This window comes from Hipposideros armiger, unplaced genomic scaffold (assembly GCF_001890085.2).
Source record: "Hipposideros armiger isolate ML-2016 unplaced genomic scaffold, ASM189008v1 scaffold_58, whole genome shotgun sequence".
NCBI classification, from domain to species: Eukaryota; Metazoa; Chordata; class Mammalia; order Chiroptera; family Hipposideridae; genus Hipposideros; species Hipposideros armiger.
In genome coordinates this window covers 2,510,518-2,536,004 of record NW_017731408.1, presented here as the reverse complement: position 1 = coordinate 2,536,004, position 25,487 = coordinate 2,510,518, and the positions used below count along the sequence as shown (strand labels likewise).

At 44.4% G+C, this 25,487-nt stretch overlaps 1 protein-coding gene across 6 annotated transcripts in view; it reads left to right on the top strand.

The window, feature by feature from the left end:
- LOC109381996 (uncharacterized) overlaps positions 1-25,487 on the top strand; it is a 213,148-nt gene that overhangs the window by 163,183 nt on the left and 24,478 nt on the right. For 4 of the 6 annotated variants that reach the window (XR_002123858.1, XR_002123857.1, XM_019641152.1 and 1 more), the window contains 2 exons: positions 108-314; positions 9,844-9,968. Coding sequence is in view for 1 of the 6 variants with exons in the window: in XM_019641154.1 (XP_019496699.1) it covers positions 9,844-9,945 (102 nt within the window). In the remaining 5 variants the exon portion in view is untranslated. The remainder of the gene's footprint in view (positions 1-107; positions 315-9,843; positions 9,969-25,487) is intronic. The other 2 variants (XM_019641154.1, XM_019641153.1) reach the window with 1 other exon arrangement.

Below are 25,487 nucleotides of genomic sequence, written 5' to 3'. Positions count from 1 at the left end.
TCTCTCTCTCTCTCTCTCTCTCTCTCTCTCTCTCTCTCTCTCTCCCTCCCTCCCTCTCTCTTTCCCTCTCCCTCTCCCTCCCCTTCTCTCTCTCTCCCCTTAAAAAGTCTCCCAGGAACAAAACAAACAGAAAATGTCAGAGTTCTTGATGGACTGCTCTGTGATGAGCCAAACACAGACCTCACAGGTTCTAGGAAGTCCCATCACAAGCGCCCTATGTAGCCTGCAAGGGCTTGTTCAGACACTCATGAGTGCTGGATCTTTGATGTCCTGTCTTTTTGAGTGGATTCTTGAGCATCAACTTCTCCAGAAACGTAAGTCCCATTTCTCAACAGTCACCAAGATGAAGAGATGCTACACTGACAGTGATGACTGGCAGGAGCCTAGGAAAGTACAAGAATATTCTAAGTTGCCTTTAGTCTTATTTTTATTTAGGCTAATTTGCATGACTGGTTTATGCCAAATGAGAATATTTTTTCATGTCCTTGGAATAGCTTCATGTTAAAATATCACTCTTTTCAAAGTGCCCAAATATTACTGTGATGAATAATAAGACAGATGGAAAATAGGAAGGGTGGAGCAAGTTCAAAATGCTTTATACTTGGCAGAATAAATTAGCTTTGCAGATTTCTAGCCTCTATCTACTTTACTCATCTGAGGGCACCTTCCACTCCACCCTGTGGAGATGCAAGGACCAGAGAGGTCCACGGATCTCAGGTCCCACAGGTGCCACATCAAACTCTACCTGCCTCCTACACACAGCCTATTCAAAGGGCATGTGGCAGCTGTCTGTCGCAGGCTTAGCATGACACATTCTAAGAATTGAGCATGCCCAGGGAAAGCTTCCAGTTGGGGGACTTGGCTACTTGCAAAACTCTCTCTGAAGCATCAACCATCTTCCAGAAAGACTACCAAAGATCCAGTGCCGTGTGGATTTTCAGAAAATGGAAGATTGCAATTTCTTTATCCCATTCTGAGCAGACAAAAGCAGGAAGCAACCACCAGCTAAATATTTGACTGAGTCAGGTTCACAGCTTTGTTGTAGTGACATGGGGTATGTCTGATCCCCGTAATGGCAGCTGCCATTCGGATGGGTTCCAGTGCTGTTCCCTTCGCTATGGTGTGCTTCCATCTCTCCTTCCTCTACTCAGACCTAGCCCACCCTCCAAGGCCCACGGGAAATGTCAGCAGCTCTTCCAGGAAGCCCCTCCCATGTAGACGCCTTCTCTCTGTACCAGTTCTACTCGCCACTAAACAATTTAGAGATTAATAATGTAGCAACAGGAGGGAGATTAAAAAGCCATCTGGTGAGCAGCCCCCGACACAGCTTAAAATACCTACAAAAACAAGAAACACGAGCTCACAGCAAAAGGAAGGACTTGGGAGTCAGATCTGAATTCAGTCTCTCAGCCTGCTACTTACTAGCTGTGTCATTTTGGGCAGGGTTAACCTCTCTTCATGCCTCACTTCTGGATAGAATACCTACATTATAGGGTTTTTGAGATGAGTTGATTATAATTATAAATGTCTAAATGGCATAAATGTTAGTTATTGCAACTACTACCCTTGCAGTTGAGTGGACCAACTAGCACCACGATCCTGGGGGAGGTCCACTAGCTTCCTGATTGATGGAACCAGATTGGAATGCATGGGGCGGTCTACTCACACCTGGCTGTTGCAGTCACTCAGAGCCTGTAAATGGGCAGGAAGACTCGCTGTCCCCAACCCTTAGTCTGTTCCTGGAGGCCAAGAGCTCACATTGCCGAAGTTCATTCATCCATGCATCCATTCATCCATTCGTCCATTCATCCATGCACGGGATGATTAGTGAGTGCCTAGTGAGTATCACGGAGCTAGATCTAGAGCAATGAACAAAGCTGATGAAAACCCCTGCCCCGTGGAGCTTACATTCTAATAGAGAAAACAGACATGTAAGTGAAATACATGGTATGCGGGAGGCACAGGGAGGGCAGAGCTGGGGAGAGCCCACAGAGTGGCGCTGACCCTGGGGGAGGGGCATCCATCCATCCTTGGAAAGCCATGGTGGTGAGTACAAGGGCTGTGGGTGCTGAGTGCCTTGAGGAGGGCTGAGGCCCCTCTCAGGCAGCACCCTGCTGGGGAAGCCAAGGAGCCCTGCTGCAGCTGGAAGCCCCACAGCTCAAAAAGGGGCTCAGCTGAGACCCACGCTGGTTTCCATGGTTCCTACCTCCTCTTAACTTGCCCTTCCCCAGTCAAGGCCCTGAAAGCATGAGGAAAATGCCTCAGGTTGTTTTTATAAGTTTTATCTTCAATCTAAGGGGCCTGTGAGCATGTTGAGGGCAGAGAGAAAGTCTTATACTTGAATTGCCTACAATAATTTTCTTAGGGCTAAGTATTAATAATTAATACTTAATTATTAATTAATAATTAATACTTAGTTAACACTTGGTGGGCACTCCCTACATGCCATTGTCCCAAGCACTTCATGGGTATTATTTAACTGTCACTGTGCTCAATGAGGTGGCACTTCTGTTATCTCCGGATGAGGAGATGGAGGCACAGAGAAGTTAAATACTTTGCCTGCGGTCACTCAGCTAGTCAGTAGCAGTTCAGCTCTAAAGGTACTCTTATGGGCTGAATTGTGTCCCCCAAATTCAGAAGTTGAAGTCCTCACCCCCAGTACCTCACAATGTGACTATATTGGAGATAGGGCCTTCGGAAAGAGGTAATTAAGGTAAATGGGATCATCAGGGTGGGTCCTAATCCAAGTTACTGATGTCCATATAAAAAAAGGAAATTTGGACGTGGACTTGTACAGAGAAAAGACCATGTGAAGACACAGTGAGAGAACGAACAGCCATCTACAAGCCAAGGAGAGAGGCCTCAGAAGAAATCAACTCTGCCAACACCCTGACCTCAGACTTCTGGCCCTCAGGACTGTGGGGAAATACATTCCTGCTGTTTAAACCACCCAGTCTGTGGTCCTTTGCTATAGCAGCCCTGCCAAACTAATGCAAGTACGTACTGAGTGCTGAGAAAGATCTAGAGACTCTGTGCTACATTTCTGAGACCACCCATTCTGGCCCTGACATCTCTCCTGTGTTCAACGTGAGGAGGCCACATTTCTGGGGCCCTGAGCATCTGGTGGTCAGCAGTCTGAGACTCCCCTCGCTTCCTCAGTGCTGAGTACGCCCCAGTAGATAGAAATATTCATCCTCATTACGCAGATACTGTGATTCACTGGCCTACACCTTGCACAACTCATGGAACTAGACCTTTTCATTCACCTGTTCATTGGTTCATTCAGCCAATGATTATTGATTGATGCCTGCTCTGTCCCAGGCACTGTCCTGAGTCCTGGGAGTACGAAGGTGACTGGAATCATGTTACAGTCTCAGGAAAGTCATCATACAAATAAATGTAAAATCTATTTTTAATTAAATAATCATACTAGTAAAATAACCAAGGTGATAAGAATTAAAAAGAGTTTCACAGTGCAATGGAAACAGTTAACAGGGGAAGTTGACCTAGTAACAGAAGTCAGCAAAGGCTTGAGCTTTCTGAGATGTATAGGATGGAGTTAAGGAAGAAAAGAGGAGAAAGTTAGCTAGGAATCCAGGTAGAGGAAACAGCAGGGGCAAAGATTTAAAAAAATTAAAAAAGGACTCAACACACAGCAGCCCTGCTCCTCAGATGCTTACAGAATGGAGGAATGCGAGATGGGGGGAAAGGAGGGAAGGAGAGGAGATAAAAGAAGGGAAGGGGAAAATTAACGTGCGTTGAAATCTACTACACGCCAGGAAACATGCTAAGCATCTTGACATCATTCAGCTCCTATTTTCAACCTTAAGAGACAGGGCTGCGCAGGGCCAGGGGGAGGCAGGAGAGGCGCCCCGCCCAACCCTGAGACGGATGCCTCCTTCAACATTACCTCCGGTGCCTGATGGTAGCCCAGGCCCTGCAGCGCCACCGGCACGTGTTTTCCTTATCTCTGTGGCTGGGCCAGCTGTGCGGGACCATCCAACCTGTGACGCAGCAAGCTCTCAGAAGCATAGCCCGGGAGCGGCGCTCTTGGAAAGCTTGCCACAACCAATTAGGCCCCGCGGACAGTCGGTGCCCAGCTACCGTGGCCTGTGCATTCCATCGCCTGCACAGCCTCCCTGCAGGACTTTGAACAAAGCCCCGGGCAGGGGGGGTGGGGGTGGGGGGCTGCTGAGGAGAACAGGAGGTCAGGAATTGGTGGAATGTGATGGGATGTGCTGAAGGATTCACATTCTCCAGCAAAGTCCAAGATAGCAGAAAGAATTTATAGACCAAAAACCAAGACCCGGAGTAGAAGCAGAGAGATAAACGGGGCTATTTTCAATTGTTGCCCAAGAAGTGCTTTCGTGCTATATATATATACCAACAGAAAAAGAGAAAGAAAAGCAAGTGCCTCAGCGCAGATCGAAAATATTTTCACAGACGTTTACATGCCACGTTCAAAAGGCCAACCAGCACTTAAGTCGAAGGAATTTCTTTCATTTATTTTCTACAGTTCACCGTTGTGCTTATCAATGCTTTCCTTCTTCCTTTACTAATAAACACAGCCAAATGAATTTTGCCAGCACAGTATCTCTGAAAGTATAACGGAGAGCCGTGTCTTTCACCTAGACCAGCATCTACATTAAAGTCCGCAAGAGAATGTTGTTTTAAAATACAGAGCTAGGTAGAGCTTTATTTACTTTCCAGTAATAAAAGTGATAGAGCTTATTAGGCTTTCCCTTTTTCCATGGCTACTAGGAAGCTCAGAGCCATGGTTAAGGTTCACCTGCTGCAGCTATGTTGGCCCTTATGCCAGTTTTTACTATTCTCTTTGGTCATGTTTTTCTGTTTCCTATTTGTACATATGGCTTCTCTGCACATATTTTTGTTGTAAACTGCTATGCATGCTTTGGGAAAAGAGAGGGTTAAAAAAGCCAAACAAGTTCTATTATCTGTCCTTGGACCAAGTTTCTCTCACTAAGAATCCCTAAATAACCCGTCCTTGGTCCTTGCTTTGACAGCCTTGGCCACTCTGACATGACAGAGACACATTACCTTAGCTCCTCTAGGCCCTACAGGAAAGGACTTGAGTGTGCAGTATATTATTTATCTATTGCCACATTTAAAAATGTGTTGCCACTTAAAACAGCTAACGTTTATTTATCTCACACAGTTTCTGTGAGGCAGGAATGTGGGAGCAGCTAAGCGGGGTGGTTCTGGACTAGAATCTCTCATGAGATTTCGGCCAAGATGGTGTCCAGAGCTGCAGTTATCTGAAAGTGTGAGTGGGGCCAGAGGGTCAGCTTCTAGAGGGGCTTTCCTACTCCCCAAACCCCAACACCAGCAAGGGCTAAAGCACAATGCCTTTTATGACCTAGTCTGAGGAGCCATGCAACATCACTCCCCCCACATTCATTCATTAGAAGCGAGTCACTAAGTACAGACCACGCTCAAGGGGAGGGGACCTAAACGCCACCTTCTCATGAGAGGAGTATCAATAAAATTGGGGACATATTTTAAAAGCACTGCTCAGATATGAAGCTACTTTCATGTTTGTTTCTTTTTTTAAAGTACATATAGCCAAGGCACAGCCTGGTTTTCAGTGTGCCTTTACCCAGATGCAAACTAGGACAGAAAAAAGGACAAAAGGGAAAATGCTTTTCCTCAACTGATGCGCTGCCAGCAAGCATCCAGCACCAGCAGGGCTTCATGAAGTTCCAAACACAGGCACATGCAGGAGAGAACATGACCCCGAATGGAGTGGGAAGAAGAGAGAGAAGGATAACCATTTCAGAAGGAAAGAGGGAACGGTGGTCCTAGCCAGTCTTGAAAGTCAGCCCCACCTGAGGCTGGAATGGAAGACTGGAACCAAGGTGGCACGGTCAATGTAGCTACATATTACTCTCATCTTTTGTCAAGCCTTCTCATTAGACCCCAGGTGAGAAAAATGAGTGATGACGCAGAAAACAAGATTGGAGAGGAGCTGAATTCATCTGTGGAGGTGATGAGGGGCGCTGATGAGAGGGAGCCCAGAGGAGTTAATCATAGCGTGAATTGTAGATCCATGTTGCCAGGAGGAATCTAGAAGCTCCAGTTGGCCAGAGGAGGGTGCCTGGTATAACCCCCTGCAGTTCTGGATCCCAGTGGCAAAGATACTTGGCTTCTGGTGAATCTAGCCATTACACCCCCGCCCCTATAGTGAAAGAGGCATCTGGGACATAAAGAAGCATTCTAATTTATCTTAATACGCTTACCTTTGATAGCAAACACCCTAGGTTGAGTCACAAGATAGCTATGTTTTTTTTTTTGTCCTTAAGAGTCATCTTTGCTCTTGCAAAATTGCCATAAAACACTCCAATACACACCAACTAAGTAACCAGCTCTGTGAGGTGTGTAACATTCTTGTCATGCGGGAATTAACTAGCCTAAAATATGGGTGAGCCAGAAAGTATGTTATGGAGTAAAGCATGCAGCTTAGAGCCTTTTGTCTTTATTAAGAAATCCAGGTGCCTGAGGACATTAGATTTGTTCAGTCAGCAGCATTTGATTGCGTATCACCCTCCTCCTCCCCCCCCCACCCCCGACCACATCCGCCTTCTGACCCAGCGGAGGACACTTCCCTGATGGCATGAAGCTGAGTTCTGTGCCCTCCACCAGGTGTCCCTAGGAGCCCTGAGCATAATTATGCCTGCCTGGGCCATGTTGTTTTATGTGTATTTGACAATGGGTCCATTTCTCCTTCAGATGTGAGTCCTAGAAGGAGGGGATTTAGTTTTATTTACATCTGTGCTGAGCCTGAGTTGGGTGCTGATGTAGGGGCTCTATTTTGGGAAGGGATCCCAGGAAAGGGGTGAGGCACAGTGAGAGAGAAATAGAGGATGAGGGGGAAACCAATACATGGTGTGTTCAGGTGGTCACCACCGGGTAAGGGGAGCATACATTCATGGGCTCCCACCCCTCACTGGTCAAGGGTTGTGATAAATCCCTCACCCTTGCAGATCCCACGGGATGTGCATCTGTGCAGGGCTCTCTAGAGGTGACCATAGAGTGACCAGACAGGAGGAAGGGCTGATGACAATTCGGAAGCCATTGCAGTAATCTAGCAAATGTTGATAGGGACCTGAATGTGTGCCGTGTCTGTGGGAACAGAGAGAAGGGAGCTGAAGAGCCATCCATTTCAGAGAGAGCACTGGTAGACCTTGCAGACTAGATGTGGATGAAGAGAGACAAGAGCAATGAGACTGAGAATGAGTGCCTGGGCAGAGGGTAAAACAGGGACAGAGGAGGAGGAGGACAGGACGTGAGATGCCTAGTAGGGGTTGCAGTAGTCATGGTGGAGGTGGTTGCAATAGTCACGGAGGAGATTGGGAGCAGTTGGAGACCAAGGCTTAAGAAAGGGAATGAAAAGCGCCAGTGAGAGCCCAGCTGAACTGAGGCTGTGAATTATATATTATATTGGCCCCAAGTCGCATGATGTTGACAGTTTCTGCTCCTGCTGGATATACAAACAAATAATGTTGACAACAGATTTGATCCAGCTTGGGATTTTGTTAAGTAGGTCTAGATGGACAAGGAAACAAAGGAATTGGAAGTATGCTAAGAGCATGAAAAATGCTAGAGCATATAAATTTTATGATGGGATCTGGATGAAATTTGGTACCTTTTTATATGTTCCAGATTCTTTAGTTAATACATGTAATATGGTGATGTCTCTTGTTTGTGACCTGAAAAAGAAAAATAACATATCTGATGTTGGTGCTATTATTTATGGCTAAAATTTGTTTTTAATGGCGTTGGGCAGAAGTTCCTGGCAGACTTCAAAGGCAGTTGAAATAAGCCCCTGGGTGACTTCCTCGGAAGGACCAAGGTGATGAAAGTTTACAAGGCACATCCTGGTTCAGCGTCCTACTGTTGGCACTCAGCTGGCCTGGGAATGACGGATAAATAAAAAGCCCAGAGGGCTTCGAGCAGTCTCTTCCCTACTCAGGATTCCATTAGCATGTTTGCTCCTCAGCTATGTTTTATTTTTTTTATTTTCTGCATTTCTCCCCTCCCCTCTTCCCCTGTCCCCCATTCTTCTCTATCCCTGCCTCTCTCCAGTCCCTGGCCCTGTAAGGGGACAAGAAAACATTTAAAACCCCACCAGCACGTCCCTGTGGGTCATTTCCTTGAGTACCGCGCTGGTGTTCGTAAGTGCTCCAATGACCCTGAGGAGAGCTGAGGTACTAGGGCAAGCCTGCTCCGGGCTGGTCCTCTCTACCATTACATGGTACATTCCTTTCAGGTGGGAATCCACTGCTGTACCTCCCTAAGTGAGGTCCCAGGGTGCGGGATAGAACCGTAACCCAACTCTGCTGAAAGCTCTAGGCGTTTTGTTTTCTTCGCTTCTTTCCTTAAAACGTTTTCTCTCTTTTTGTGAACTTTATTCCATCTAGAATGAGTTTTCAAACCCTGGGCATTTGCTTTAAAGGTAAGTCTGCTTTGAAGATGGGTGGAAATTTCAATCATATTCCTATTCCTAGTGAAGAAGTGAGTGGGAACTAAAAATATCAGCATTTTGGATTTTTTTTTTTTTCTTCTCAAGCTCTGAACAGAAATGAAACAAGTGCTTCAAGGGAGGCAGTCTGGCTCCCGCCCCATCTCCGGCACTCTGCCTCATGTCAGCACCCAGCTCCAGGAAGCCCGCAGCTCTTGTGCCAAAGCACCCAAGAGTCTCCAAAGCCATTTTTCTAAATATGTAAAATGCAGTTCCCTAAATGCATTACAAATTTAACAGGCAAGACAATTTGGCTACGGGAAAACCTCAGAGCAGTCAGGATGTTCAGAGTAGTAAAAGCCAAATTAGCTGACAAGTTATCATCTCCACTCCATGAGCAGCCTGATAGCAAGCAGTTCTGAAAGTTGTTAGCAAGGTGTTGTGGTCTGTAGGGTTACCTGCTACCTTCACATCCCCATTCATTATTCATTGGCTTGTTCTGCCTGTGAACTTATAGGGCATTTGGAGTCTCCAGGCCTGAACAAGCCCAGCAAATGTGGGGTTGGAAAATACTTTGCTTGAAAGGCAATTCCAGCGCAGACACTGATGTACCACTGATGGCTTCCTGTAAGTCAATCTTTTGGAAAGAGGAACGTTTCCTTAAAAAACAAAACACACACACAAAGAAACAACCCTCTGAAATCTGTCAATTTTTTTTTTAGCCAGATCTGTCTTTTGGAATTAGATTTAAATGAAGACAAGATGATTCACCCTGCCAATGCCTCATTAAAATACAGATACATTAAGAAGGCCAGTAGTTTGGACATTAAGAAGTGAGATACAAATTGTTCTTCCATTTGGGGATCTCTGCTCTCCCAAAGACAAAGGTATTTGGTGAAGTTCTCTATTTCTTGTCCAATAGGGTCAGGTTGCCCCTTGGCAATGTGGGCACACTTTCTGATTAATAGGCTGAGTTAACAGTCTGTAGCCAAGGTAATAACCATTTGGTAGGACCACATCAAAGCAAATTATAAAAGTTAATTAACAGGAAGTTTAATTAACTTATTAGCCATCTAACAGTAAATAAACTGCTAAAGGTCATTTAGGGAATGGTCAGTCCTCTGCTGTTTTATTTTAGGTTAAGGGCATAGCAAGATAATATTTACCAATGAAACAGAACAAAAGGAAAAATTGCTAAAGACCAGAGGCGCCATGGTAACACTCCATTCTTAGTGCTGTGCTGTGGCCCGAAGACAAGCGATAATGATAACAATTTCTGTAAATTGTATTAGATAATGCTTGTCATAGAGATACAAGCAACAGAGCCATTGTCTCCTCACTATGAGCTTATCTTTTCCTTTCAGTTAAAATCTGAGGGGAAGAAACTCATCAACATGAAAACAAGTCACTTTTTGGATAAATCGCCTAAGAGTTTTTGCCAACACAGAAGACGGGATGCCTGGTGAAATAAAAGTGGCTGATGATAATGGTAGGTTCTCAAGAGATGTTAATTTCCCACTCACCCTCCTCATCTCCCCCACCCCATGCAGTCCTATCGTTATGATGAGAGTCATCTTTACTTTCTGGCCAGAAAAAAAAAGTAATGCAATGTAATACATAAATACCACTGGTAGTTTACTGCCTATTTGACATGGAGTAAATTCACTGAAATCCATGGAGACTGGAGGAAAGAATATAGGTTTGAGGGCCAGACGGACCGAGATTCAAAATCTGGCTCTGCTACTTATTAGCTGTGTGACTTAGGCAAGTCCCTCAGCCCTTCTGGACCTACTTAGCAGTGTTGTTGTATGGATTCAAGGTAATAGTGTTAAGTGGCCTAACAGCGCCTGCCATTGAGTAGGAGCTCCATAAGTTATTAATTGGGTCATCGGGAAAGTCATGATGTATTTTTCTATGTTTTTCAATGCAAAAATGCATCATGACTTTTCTGACGACCCAATACATTATTGTCTTGAGCGTCCTGTTTACATTACTAAGAGCAAGAGGCCCATTTATTCATTATGTCGAGACTCTGTTCGAATCTGGAATCACCCTGAGGCTCTGGAGGAAACAAAGACCCCTCTGGACCATGCGGAAGTATTTGGGCCACTCACTCTGCTCCAGGTCTGATTCCATTGAAGCTGGGTTACCACAGAGTAGAAGTTCTCAAATTTTTTGGTCTCAGAACCCCTTTTATATTCTTAAAAGTTACTGAGGATACTGTATTAGTTTTCCTGTTTCCACTGTAATTAATTACCACAAACTTAGTGGCATAAAACAATGAAATTTTATTTCCTTACAGTTTTGAAGGTCAGAAGTCCAAAATCAGTCTCGAGGAGCTAACATTAAGTTGTGAACAGGGCTGGTGCCTGCTGGAGGCTCTGAGGAGGGACTCTGTTTCCTGGTGTTTTGCAGCTTTGGTGTACCTTGACTCACGGTCCCTTCCTCACATCACTCTAATCTCTGCTTCTGTCATCACACGTACTGCTCCCTCTGATCATCTGCCTCCCTCTTACAAAGACCCATGCGATTACATCAGTCCTGTCCAGGCAATGCAGGATAATCTCCCATCTCAAGATCCTTAACTTAATCACAGCTGTAAAGTCCCTTTTGCCATAGAAAGTAACATTCACAGGTTCTGCGGATTAGGATGTAGACCACTTTAGGGAGCCACTGTGCAACCTACCATAGATCTCAAAGAGATTTTGTTTATGTGGATTACATGTACCAATGTCTTTTAGAAATTAAAACTGAGAGATTTAAATAGTATGTATTTATTAATTCAGTAAAAAATAACAAACTCATTACAGGTTAACATAAATGCATATTTTAATGAAAAACAATTTTATCTTCCAAAACAAAACAAAAAGGCAGTAAGAAGAGTGGCCTTATATCCATTTTTACATATCTCTTTGATGTCCAGATTAATAAGACAGCTGGATTCTCATATCTGTTGTGATTTGTTTTTGTTTTTGTTTTTTTGTTTTTTTATAGAGGGCAGTGTCACTGGCCCTCATATGTGGGATCCAAACCAGGGCCCTCTGGCGTCCCAAGCCAGCTCTTAACCAACGCGCCACTCAGCCGGCCCTGTGATTTTCTTTTTTGGTTGAAATATATTTTTAAAATCTAGCCTCATGCAAATATGTAATGGAAAAGGAAGGTGTATTTTAATAGTCTCTCCATGGAATTGGGGATCTTTTTCTTTGATACTACACTAAAACTCAACAAGTGGTAGTTTCTTAAAGGTTAGTTTAAATATGAAATCTGAAAACATATCCATGAACTTTTCATACTATGTTATAGTAAACTCATTGGTCAACTTGGAATTCATTTTGAATAGCTCTTTTATCCATGCATGATTTTATAACATTGTATTATAATACTGGTCACTGGAAAATATTGGTTTACTAAGTTATGCAGATCTTTCTCATATTGACACATTTCATTGTACAATATTTTAATATCATGGTCATTAACATCACCACAAGTTTCTCAGAAAGGTCTTTAAGAATTGGGAAGCTGTCAACAAGTTTTTCAAAATTCTAACTTCTCTAATTTTTGCTGGGAAACTAAAATGTTATCTTTGGCAGGAAATACTATGTTATTTTCCTTGAAGTGACAGGCTCACTTAGTTCATTTCTAAGGAAATGTCTGCCTAATACCCAAGTCTGCATAGCCATAGTTAGTCAGCTCTTCTTTCAAATTAAAATGATGATCCATGGGGAAAAAAAGTGGTTAATTAGCTTGCACCTCAAACAATCATGCAAGTGTCTTTCCTTGAGATAATCATCATAATTGGTATGCAACACAAGGCCTTTTTGCATACTTCTCATTTTGTAACATAGAATATTAAAAAGGCATGTAACTCACGAGCTGAGAATTAGTAAAATTATTTATTGTTTTATCAAGAATATTTTTAAATCGACATGGCTTTGGTTTTATAGTGGTTTTCAATGTTTATTTTAGTAGGTTCCTGGAAGTTTAGGACCACTGCCTTGATTGGTACAAAGGAGCTGCTGTTTTACCCACTATTGTCTTTGCAGCATTAGGGCAAATGTCAAGATGAGACAAAGATAAATATCTTAGTGTTATTATGAAAATAGTTTTGACCTCAACAGATTCCCTGAAAGGTCTTGTTTATTCTAAGACTGGGTTTGCTGTCTGGAGCTGCCTCTGTAATATCTTGGTGGTACGGTATTGGCTTCTTTATGACAGCAATTCTCCAAGTGGAGTCTGCAGGCCCCTGGGGGTCCTGAAGACCAGTCAAAGGCCCCAAGGTCCCCAAGACATAGCCTTGGAAGATTTTACAAATTAAAAGGTCATTTAATAATAGGTGCTGATGACACGGATAGTTTGTTGATTTTGTCTTGTCCTGAAGGCTTTAGGTCTGTTCTTATTTTCACTCTGAAGGCAACTCCAGCAAGATTTGGAACTTGCGTTGGCTGGAGGGCAGAATATGTTCAGAACCTTCTTGCTACCTCTTAAATAGGAATAGCCTACACAGTGCAGTCCATCTTGGAGACATTCTGGTCTGCATCCCCAGAATCACACTGAATCTCATGCCAGAAGGCCTTGCTAACTATGATGGCTAAGGAGGAAAAAAATAGATAATTAAATAGCAGGGAAGGCCAGAATGATTTCTCAAAAAAAGCCACTAATTAGATCCACTTTTTAAAGACAAATGCTTAGTTCCTTGTTTTTCCCTTCAATTTTAGTTTATGGCATTACTGCCTGTTACTAATAAATCCTTTTTGCCAGTATTACTAACTTGACAATTTATAAAACACTTTTAGATAATGTTACCTCATGTGATTCTTACACTAAATCTAAAAGCAATGCCCATTTTAGAGATTAACAACAACAACAACACTGAAGGCTCAGGAAAGTTAAGTGACTTACCCAAGTCACCTCTATTAGTTTCCTATTGCCGGGTAACAAATTACCACAAATTTAGCAGCTTAAAACAACACAGATTTATTATATCAAATGTCTGTGCATCAGGAGTCCAGGCACAAGTTGGCTGGGTTCTCTGCTCTGAAATCAAGGTATTGGCAGAGGCTGCAACCTCATGTGAGGCCTGGGGTTCTCTTTCTAAGCTCATGGGATTGCTAGAAGAATTCATTTCCTTGCAGTTTTAGGGCTGAGGTTCCTGTTTTCTTGCTGGCTGTTAATCAGGGGTCAGTCTCAGCTCCTAAAGGCCTTCCTTGGGTCCTAGTCACATGGCCCTCTCACAATATGGCAGCTCAATTCTTCAAACCCAGCAGGAGAATCTCTCTCCAGTAGGACGCAATGGAGTCTTACATAATGTAACACAGTGAGAGTGGCTATCCCAGTACCCTTGCCATTTAATATAAACTTTTCAAGGGCGTCACTCTCCCTCGCCTTCACAGATCCCTCACACAGCCAAGGGGATTAGACAGGGTATAGACACCAGGGAGCAGGGACCTTGGGGGCCATCTTAGGGTTCTGCCCTCTACACATCCACAGATCTATTGTAAGGATCAGAATTCAGACCTAGGGGATCCAGCAGCTTTCCCATGTGAGCTGCAGAGATGGGTTATCAGGGAGCTTGAGCTCCTGCACACTTGTCCTTTCTCACATACATTTGCCCTGCAGAGCTCCTCGTCAAAGTCATGAGTCCCTCTCCTCATGGAGGATATAGTTGAAATACATTCATCAAGACAAAGGCTGAGCAACCTGACCTTGACTGGGACCAGTCTGATGTAGATCACAGCTGTATCCTAAGGGCCAGAAAACAGTACCACTGATGGTGACACTCTCCCTGGGCAGCTGACAGTATCTTTTCACCTTGTGCACAGATAAAGATAGGCCTGTTTGTTTGTGGCTGCCAGCTCCATTTATGGAAGCTGACATCCTTTGCTTCTTTACTTCCCAGCGACTCTGTTCAGAACACAGCACTGCCTCCCCCACACCCATTTCCAATCATAGTATGTTCAGAGGTTCTTTTTCCATGTCTAGCAATTCTCAGTCATCTGATGGCATGGACCCATTACCTGAGATTGTCCTTCTGGGAAAGTCATCACTAGCTGCTCAGCAATATTTGTTCTCCATGGGAACAAAGCTGAATGATATTTCCCAGCCTCCCTGGCAGTTAGGAATGGCCACATGGCTCAGTTTTCTCCAGTGGAATGTGAGCAGAAATGGCACAGGTCACTTCCTGCCCCAGCCCATAAAAAGTCTCCACACTTGCTCCTCTGTGCTCTTTCTCCTTAATCTGGCTAGCTGTAGATAATAATGAGCCCTTCAGACGTGAAGAAGCTACAGATGAAAGGAACCCACAGATGAGAGGAAAGTTGCTCCCTCAACCTGAGCACCCTTTCAGAACACTTACATGAGGAAGATACAACCTTTTATGGTCTTGTGGCATTTTCTATTTAGATCTATTTGTTATCTTAGCCTAACCTGCACCAACACCTTCTCTTCTGCTTCCATGCCTCCTAGCCAAGCGCTCACCATAGAATAAGCAATTGGTCAAAGAATGAATAAATGAATATTTGTACAAGTTCATAATACTACCATCTTCTGTTCATTTTCTTCTTGCAACCCCAACATAATTTTATCATAGCAGACAATGAACGCTCTAAAACCTTTAGTATTGGTATTTAATGTTCTGGTTATTGACCACAGATAACCTTGCTGTTACATTGAATTTCTTGACCAATTTCATTACCTGAAAGTCATTTTCCTATTTCAGGGCTAGCTGGGAAACATGGACAGAACTGCTGTGGCATGTTCCCAACCAAGAACCTTGGTTTCAACTTGGATTCTTCAGGTTTATAATAATAACAGCTATAATTTCTCAAGTGCTGAATATAGGCCAAGTGATAGAGGGAGGTGATGACAGATAGATAGATGATAGATAGATAGATAGATAGATAGATAGATAGATAGATAGATAGCCAGGCATACACACACAAACACACACACACACACACATATGCACATGCATAAACGTATATTTTTGTGTGTGCAAGGTGGAGGAACTACAGATTATTTTTATTTTATTTCTTGATGCTTCTCTGTCATACATATATATTCTTAATCTGAGCAGCAAACCTGAAAATTGGTACAACTGTTATGCCCGTGTTATAGATAAGAACTGAGACTCAGAAGCTAAGGAACTGATGCAGAGTCAAAGTTGGTAAGTGGCAAAGGCGGTTTCAAACTCAAGTGCTCTGTCACCTCTCCATATAGACATCCTGCCTACTGCTGGCCCCACTTCAGAGTTTCCCTGCCCCTGAGCCATCTGTCATCCTCACCAGGAGAAGTGAGAGTCCCCCCTAGCCCATATGGCACCTTCATATGAGTCACCACAAGGCACCCCTTCATCAAGATACTTTGCTGCTATCTGCTAGAAATTTGCTGCAAAAAATATACAAGTCTTCTATCACTAAAAAGTTCATGATGGTGCTCCCTACACTGTTTAGTGTTCGCCCCACACAGCTTTGTGGGGCTGCCCTGGGGAGAACAGCAAATTGTCATGGAGAGTCTGATGCAAATTTTAATCTGACTGGTCCATACCGCTGAGTCTCGGGGCCCAGAGGACGCTTGTTTTTTGAGGGAGTTTTTTGAGGTGGCTCTAAGTCTCCTTATTCTGATCAAAACCTGCTTATGGATGAGTCAAGAAAGAGAGGACTACCTTATTTTTCTCTTGGTTTCCATTCCTTTGAATGTGAACTCCAAGTCCTCAGGAGTAGCTACCTAGACCATGTAGTTCATTTTAGTTCTCCCAGACCTGCAGTGGCTCAGAGATCACAGACCTCAGGCAAGCATAGATGGAAGCATCTGCAGGACCCCGTGGCAGAGCTGGGGGCAGCAGAGGCAGCAGCAAATGTAGCCAGACCATCCCGAACGCTCTTTCTCCCTTGATCTGGAGATCACACTGTTTCTCCTTTATTCTGCCAACTAGTAAGAGACACAGAGGGAAAACAGGTTGACTGGAACATCCTTTAAATGCAAAAGGTATTTGTGCTGCAAGGCAGTGCTTTCAGAGGAGCTGAGAAGAGAGCGGACAGGGTGTGTTAAAAAAGGAACTAGTCACCAGAGGGCTTGAAGGGCCCAGGACAGTATAATTCCCAGCTGCTGCTTCCTATATTAGTAATTAATAGTATTTCTCAACATTTCTTTGATTGGATGTAGATTTTTTCTGCTTTAGGAAAGGAATTACTTCAGAGCAGAATGAATTATTAAAGTTAACTTGAGGTCATTTGGAAGGAGGCATTGGGGCTTTGACATCTGGATGATCACTGGCCACCAGAAGTTCCGTCGTCTCTCTGGGCCTCAGCTTCCTCGTCTGTGTTATGCGAAAAAGTGATAGTACCTACTCCACAGGGCTGTTGAAAAAACCTAGTGAGAAAATGAATGTCAAGCATTTATCTAAATGCCTGGCACTGAGGAAGCGCTCGGTAAATAGTAGTGATTATTATCAGTATAACAGTTATATTAAACTAATATTATACATACCTTTGCCAATGATGACAAGGCATTTTCCTCCAGTCTTGTTCCATTTAGAAAAGTTTCCCCCAAAGCCAGCACGAAACACCTTGATAAAAACTCTGCAGGAATGAAAAACTGTGGAGAATTAACTCGGTGGCATAAATTTGTGTGCACTCTCACTCTGCCTGACTTGTTCTGCAGCTTCCAGTGCTCCCGCTTTGGGTTGTGGCAGTAATTTTAACAGAACCCAGTCATCTGAGCGTAAGCGATAAAGAAGAAATAACTAGTCTAGTGAAACTACCATGGGGACAGGGAGTTTAGATGTAGACTCTTATTATTAAATTGTGCGGATCACCTTGGACCTGGGATCCAGTGTCTCTCACCTGCCTACTCCCCCACTTCTGCTCTCAGATCCAATTTAGACCCAGGGCTCTGTACCCCAAGAAGAAAGAGAATTCAGGAGTTCAGATTCTGCCAGGGGAAGGGAAGGCTGGACTTGGACCTGATTGCACCCGTGCTTCCATCCCCCTTTCCCGGGAAACCAGTCCTCAGTCAAAAGAAAGAGATAAAGATTGGAAATTTTTTTTTGAATTGATTTTGAAATCCAATATGATGCAAATGTCATTATAAGAAATGACTACTGGTTTAGGTGAAACAGATATGCGGGGCAGAAAAAATGGGAGGATGGAGGTGGAGGAGTAAAGGACACTTCCCACAACTGAATAACAATGAGCTTTAAAAGGACCAGAGCTGCCCCACTTGGTTGTGCAGGCTGTGTGTGGTGCAGCCTAAATAACAGGACATGGCCATCCTGCAAGTCTGCCATCCCCTCCGTTTGGATGAATGGCAAAGGCACACCCAGCCGGGCTGTCCTTGATTAGCACCCTCTTCCAGGCCGCTCTGATCAGAGTGCAGAGGCCCTTGTGAGGCCTCACAGCGTGGGAACCTGTGTTCAAGGATTGTTCTGAGCATTAGGCAGCACCAGGGACCGTCGTGGTATTTTTGTTCTTTCGCCTACTATATATGATCCTGTTGGCAACTTGCCACTTGGGGGTTGCTGGCTATATGCTCTAAAAGGCGGAGGGTCCTGGTTGTGTGGTCTTGCTCGTCTTCTGCATGCTTCCTCCTCTTGACAGCGGGGCTGTGGGGATAGGCTGCATGTTCCTCTGGGGAGTAAATGAAATAGTCTAGAGTCAGGAACTGAGAGACACGCATGAGTTTATAAAAACTCAGGGCTGGGGCCAAATCAATGGCCAGTATTAGGAAGAGATGACACTCCCTTTATTTTCCAGGGAACCTGCCTTTCTCTTTACAGGGAATGGGACTGGAAATGTGACTGTTGCCTGTCTCCAATGGCTGGGCCCTTAGCCAACAGCAGGCAAAATGGTAGCAAATGGTACCAGCACAGTGGCAACCATGCCACTGTGGCTGATGAGCTTCGAGAGCTGGGAGTTTTCTTCTAGGTTCTGAATGGGACAACAGAGGAAAAACATCTTAGGGTGCCAGAAGAAGTGAAAATGTTATATGTTACTTCCATATATTATATCCCATCCCATCTGTATGTCCTGTCAGATGACGCATGTGATGGTATCAGACGTGATGACTATATGGTATGATCTGATTTTTTTTAAGTGGAGAAAAACAGTGATTTGAAGCTTGAATAAACCTCTCAGGAAATTCCAGTCCAGAGTTTATTCATCTGGGTTTGGTTGTTTTTTCCCCCTCTTTCTTTGGTAGTTTGATCTTGAAGTTAATATTAAAAGGATGTTATAAAGACTTCTCCAAAGATATAAAAGATGAGAAAATGAGGAGTGCTTTTTCTGGGTCAGGCTGAGTTTGGTTTGAAAATGGAGTCTGTGTAAAGTTTGAAGATGGAATAATGAGGCAGAGAGATGCAAGGGGGTAATAGCACGGAGGAGAGTTTGGAGGCTTGGTGATGGGGTGATGAAAACAAGAATGGTGTTCCATGTGAACTGGAGAGAGGGGAGAGGGTTGCTAGGCATCTTCCGGGGCAGAGGAGAGAAATCTTGAGGGAGACGGCTCTTTCAAAAATGCTGCTTTGTGCCATGGGTGCCTATCTGTGGCCGGAACAAAACAGACCCAAGAGGTTGGTCTCACCTAGTTGGCAGCCGGCTGTTCATCCCAAACTATTTCCTGTAATAAGAAATGTTCAGGAAGAATCAAGGGCACAGAGCCCCAGGAAGAGTGTGATTAACTATTTGAGTGGCAGCGGGGGCTCAAAATAAAATTGAAAGCTGTTTATTCTACAATTTTGTGCCATAGAGGAGGTAATGGCATGGCTTTTGGCACCAAGAGTTGTGATTTAAACATACATTCACCAGGTGCCAACTCAGTACTGGGCAATCAGTTACTTGCTTGAGGAAAATAAAAGTAAACCTGGTATGATTCTTGTCCATCGGCAGCTCCCCATCTCATGGGGCAGAAAGGCCTAAAGACATGCACATTGCTAATGAGCTGTAGTTACGGGGCATAAAACAAAGCTGAATAGTTGAGAGTATGGACTCTGGAGCCAGGGTTCAAATCCTAGTCTGCATCACACCAGCTGTGTGACCTTGCAGAAGTTACTTAATCTCTCATCTGTAAAACACAAATAATAAGAGTGCTTATGTCATAGGGTCACTATGAGAACTGAATGTGTGACAATTGTTAAGTGCTGAGGATAATATCTAGAAAACAGTAAGATGTGTCAAATAAGTTCTGAATTGAGGTAAAGAGCCAAGGCTACGAGTGCAGTATGGAATGTGGCAAAAGTACCTTTTGATATACACACACGTTTATAAAGGCGACAGCCAGTCAGGGTACATCTGTGATGCTGAGACCCATCTACTTCCCAGCTGTTTTATTAGATGGTTCTTTGATGATCCTACTGAATGCTGCATACCGCTATAAGACACCTCCTCTGGGTGAAGGAAATGGTGTCTTTCAAACTCAGATACACAGCCTCAGGTTGAATGGAAGCTTGAAAGCTTAGATGTCAGTGCACTCAGCTCTCCCTCTTGTTTGCCTTTTCTGTCGCCCGGAATGAGGGAGAGCACATGCCAATGATGGTGCATTTCCTGTGCCATCCACACAGTTTTACTCCAGCTCATCTGTCTGAACAGTGTCCATCTCCCTGCCTTCTCCATCTACAAAACCCTAGCTACACTACCTAGCTAGGTTGCCTCCAGCTTTCCATAGAAATTTGCTCATGTGTCCCCAAATGCACACACTGGAAGCCATTTCCAACTTTCCTGGCCAGGTAAGCATGTTGCCTATTGATCAAAAATAAATTAAGCTCCACAGACCATCACATGATGTTCTTTATGCCTCAGCCCTGTCCCCTACAAGGGCACCCATGACACTTGCCAGCCAACTGCCACAGATAGGCATGATTCCACAATGTCATTTGTACAACAGACAGGGTATGTATGGCACAAATGCTTTGCAGAAAAAAGAGAGAGGAGGACAATGGCATAAAAGAAGAAAAGTCCTGAAAACCCATTTCTTCTGCAGGTCTGAGCTGCCTCACCACCCTCCATTCTGCCCCCACAGCCATCAGGGGCCATCGCTCCAGTGTTCAGATCCCCTAGAATCACAGACCGAGATAGCTCACTCTACCCTCAGGATTTGCTAGGAGAGAGGAAATTATTAGACTATAGAAAGTCCTAGTTTTCTGCCCCAAAGGAGCTGTTTTGGTCAATTCAGACAAAGGCTGAGATTCAGAATTCTCTCACTTGATTCCACGCCTGAAGGCTTTGGACTGGGGATGTGTTGAAATATCTCTGTTTAAATGCCTTGCTCCAGTGATAAACCATAATTTTTGTGTTTAAGTACCAGGGACTCTTTAGGGAGATTGTAAAATGCTACCGTCTCTCCCTGTGCACAAACCCTCTTCAGGGCTCATGTGGTCTGCTGGCTATGTCCATCCTTCCCCATCTGTTAAGTTGGCCTGGGGCCCACTTACAAGTTGGTTTGACCCTTGACCTCAGGCACACATCCAAAGCCACATGGGTTTACATGGCCAGTCTGCGTAATGCCGGAGGTGCCATCTGTCCAGCAGGAAGACCATCTTCTGTGTCAGTCCTAAAGCATTGGTGCCATATTTTAATCACAGCTGGTAACTGTTATTTGCCAAAATGAAAGATACCTAAACAGTAAGGCAAGGAAAGCACACAACTTAGGGGCAACTTTAAATATTAGTTAGAAATTTCAAGCCATGGGGAGGGTCTCCTGGAAAAATATGAATGGCAAAAAACAAAGTAATATATAAAATTAGAAAGGTGCTCAAAATTAATTTCTAAGACACGTAGAAAAACCCAGCAAGATCCCTATACTTTGGAGACTAAATCAATGAAGGGTTTTGTCAAAAATCAAAACTCCTGAAAAGGTTCTTAAAGTCTTCTTCATGCATTGAGGCCAACACGTCCCACCTTTCCTCATCTTAGAATACGCCCAGGTTTGTCCTAGAGAAATCTGAGACTCCAGTATTTCAAGCACTATTTGGACGTCATGGAAGGAAAATGAATACCCCCAAAATAATGCCACTGCCTACCCAGTTCCTAGAGTGAGAAGGTTGAAAGACATTTCTCTGCTCCAAAGGTCAGTGGGCAGAAGTGGAAGCAATTGCTGGAAAAGCCAATTGCAAAAACAATCCCTAAACTTGAATTTATTGATTGAGTTTATTGGACATGACTGGCTACAAGCAGAAAGTTTGTAGGGTTCCCTTAGAACCCCTGCGGTCTTCCCTCGTCCAGGTAACATCCCAAGCTCATCTTCTAGCTTTTCCAGTCATGCCCAGATACTAACGGCTCCAGGCAAGACCAATGCAATCTCTTAGCCACATTTTAATTTTTTCATTTTTTCTTGTGTTTATGTAGTCCCCCTTTTCCCCCATTTGGGCCTGCCTTAGGTTGGGAAATGTATTGGGATGGGTGGGGATGGGGCAAGAGCCTTGAATATCTTAGTCAGAAGGAAGGGAGCCCTCTCTCTCTTCTTAACTTCGACCTCACTCACTGTGTCTGGTTCAAGACCCTCAGGCTTGAGCTCAGGGCAGGAAGGGTTAGAGGAAAGGGTTTGAAAGGCCTGTGCTGATGTAATCTAGTGTTGGTATTTCCCATGCTCCCTGGGATTAGACTTATTATAGTGCAGTGGAGAAATGAAAGCACAAAGATGATCTGTCACTTGCCCACAGTTAGAAAATGGAAGAGCCTGGATTTGAACTTGGGAAATTCAGCTCTAGAGTCCACTCCCCTTGGCAAGGAGAATCCATTGCCCTTGACCTGCCTGATGCCTCATGTTGCCTCTTCTGATCTCCCCTGGCATCAGGCGGGCCCCCACCCTCAAAACCACACACCTCTTCCTGGGGTGGCCTTGCCGTGCCCAGTGGTCATCTCTGCCAGGGAGCATTTCAAGATGATTTTCAGTTGGATTTTTTTTAGTGCAGTCAAAACTGGTCCTCAGGGGAGCACAGCTCTGGACATTCATCTCTTCGCTGAGCAGTCTTGTCTTTCCACTCTGCTGCTAGCCAGCTGCTCAGCCCGTCTCTAGCCTTCAGATTTTCAGACACAAGAGGAACCAGCCCCCACATGTCCAGGGACTCATGTCAGACCCCTGAAATGTACCCTTGGCTCACTTGGTTTCATGTGAGAAAAACGCCCAGCAGCCTGACAACTCTCTCCAAAGAAATTCTCTCCCTCTGATTTTTGCCTCTTTCAAGTATCTCTAATGTACCCCGAGGTTGGCAATGAGCTAAGGGTCACAGAATATACTTCACAGTCTCTTAGCATTTCTTCTATGGTGCTATGGCATCTACTGTTCTTAGCCAAAACTGAAAACTCACGAAGCCCCATTTAACATCCTGTGATGCATACTAGAGGTAATCCTCTCTAAAGCATAACTTTCTCCTCCAGGTTCTTCTTCCTCCACGAAAAAAAGAATAAAGACAGGATGGGAAAGAAACAGGAAAGGAGGGAGGGAGGGAGGAATGGGGCAAAAAGAATGAGAAAGACAGAAAGAAGGAAGAGAAGGAGAAGGACACGATTCCTATCGAGCACTGACTTCACTGATGTCACTAACATAGGAAGCTCTCTGTGTGTATAATACGTAATACTTAATGAGGCTTTCTGGGGAATCTTTTAACAGCAACCTTTGAAAAAAATATGTTACCGTTTTACTGATAAGGAAATAAAGAGGAACCTCAGGGCTCTGACTTTCAGAGGTGCCCACAGGTGAAGGGGCAGCCTTCTACCAGGTTGCTGCTGTTCTGCAGTTCAGACACCAGAAGCCTTGTCTTCACTTGGCTCCTAGGTTCCTGCACCTCCTGGCTCTCCCTCTGTCTCTCTTGTCACTCCTCAGTCTTTTTGCTGGTTCTTTCTCATCCAACCTCTAAACACCCCTAAGCTCAGGGCTCAGACCTCCCCGCTTTCCTACCTCCACTCACCCTCTGGACGATGTCATCCAGGTTAGTGGCTTTCCATGTGCTGCTGGTGGCTCCCAAAGTCACATCTCTAGTCTATATCTCTCCGCTGTCCAGCCGCCTGTTTGCTCGCTGAAACGTTGCATGTTCGAAGCTGAGCTCCTGCTAGTCTGCCCTGAACTTACTTCAAATCCTTCAAAGTGTATCAGAGCCCAGCGCCCTCTCACCACTGCATGCTGCACCTTAGTCCCAGTCACCACTGCCTCGCCGGACACTAGTAGCCTCCTGAGTATTCGCCCTGCTTCTACCCTGGCCTTGTGGGTCCACTCTCCATGGAGTAATGCCAGAGTCTGCTCCTTTTGAAAGGTGAGTCCGATCACGCCAGACATGCAGGAACCTTTCTGCCCAATGGTTTTCTGTCTTCCTTGGTGTAAAACCCAAATCCTTCTAAGACCTATAACCCTGTGTGAGCTGACCACCAGCTACCTCTCCACCCTCCTCTCCTACCATCTGCTTCCCCCTGATACCACTGCAGCTGCCCTGGCCTCCCCTTCCTGCGAACATAGCACCTACTCCCCCACTTGAACACCTTTGCATGGATTCTCTCTGCCTGAAACACCCTTCTCCCCAGTAATCGCATTGTTCCAGGACTTTATTCAAATGTCACCTTCTTGATGGGCTTCCCACCCCTGGCCACTCTTTCTGCATCAGATACTTCGTATGCAGCACCTCAGATGCTCTTGACTTCTCCTACCTGAGCTTCCCTACCTGTGCAAGGTAGCAGATGCCACGGGGCCTGCTTGCTGCCCACAGATGTACAACCAGAATTGTGGTGAAGTCAAAACCCCAAAGGGATACAGGAGCCCACGGTCAAATTCTTTTCTCTTCCTCAAACAGATGCCCTAGGACGTAATGTTCCTTATGGCCTTTTGAAAGTCAGTCCTGCGAGATGCAGTGATCGGTTGCACTTGACTTTCACATCCTTGCACTGATGCTCATGCCTTTCCTGCCTCACTACTCCTGTCCCTCACTCTTGCTTCCCTGGAATTTTCTCACCAATGAAGTAAATGCACATAAGCTTTAGTTTTAAACACTGTGTTCTGTGAAAGTCACTTTCTAAAATCATAAGCCCTCTGCCAACACACACACACACACACACACACACACACACACACACACACACACACAAGCACATACTCCTTCCTATCCCCTTCCCTTGATTTTTCATCTCAGCACTTATCACCATATACTACACCATATATATTTACTGATTTATCTCATTTACTGTCTCCTTACTAGAATATAATATCCATGAATTTTTCCTGTTTTGTTTACTGTTGCATAGCAAGCATAAAATATAGTAAGTGCTCAATACATATTTACTGAATTAATGAATGAGTATGAAAAGGAGCTTTATCTGAAAAAAACTATGGAAAACCAAATTTATATCTACCACCAACAGGGAAGAAGTAACTCCCTAAAGACAGAGAAGAACCAGAGACTGTGCTGCAGAGGGCCTAATGGGAACGTCTTGGGGCTCAGTAACAGGCTAGTCATTTCCTGTCCCAATGGGTGGGCCAGGTGTGGCGGGGTCCTACAATGAAGTAACGCTAAATTCACTTACGGTTTATGCCTATGACCCTGAACAAACTAGGTTCATGCATCTTAAAGGAAATGTGTTTTGCTGTTGTCACTTTGATGTTTTCCAAATCTTGAATGTAGATCTAATTTGTATTGTTCTACATCTGGGGGTAGAGTGTAATTGAGATAACATTTCTGCTACTACTAAAAACAAAAAGCAAAAAAACCCCTAGTAGTTCTGTAATGTTCTAGCTACATTTTACCCAGAAAAGTCACCTTTCATGAGGAGAAAATGCTAAAATCCTGTCAAATGTTTCGCGGATTCAAGGCTGATGTAAGTAAATCTCAAACGAGAGAATTTGCTTTACACATCGGCATTGTGGGGTTAGAAGGCGCTCTCCTGCCTCTCATATCCCCTGCCAAGGCAACAGAGCCATCTTTCTGATCAGTTTGGAAATCAGCCATGTCAAGAGGCTTTTACAGCAGTCCAGCAATATTTATTGGAAATACAGACTGCCTATGAAATATCTAAATTACTTGTCTACTGGAAACAAG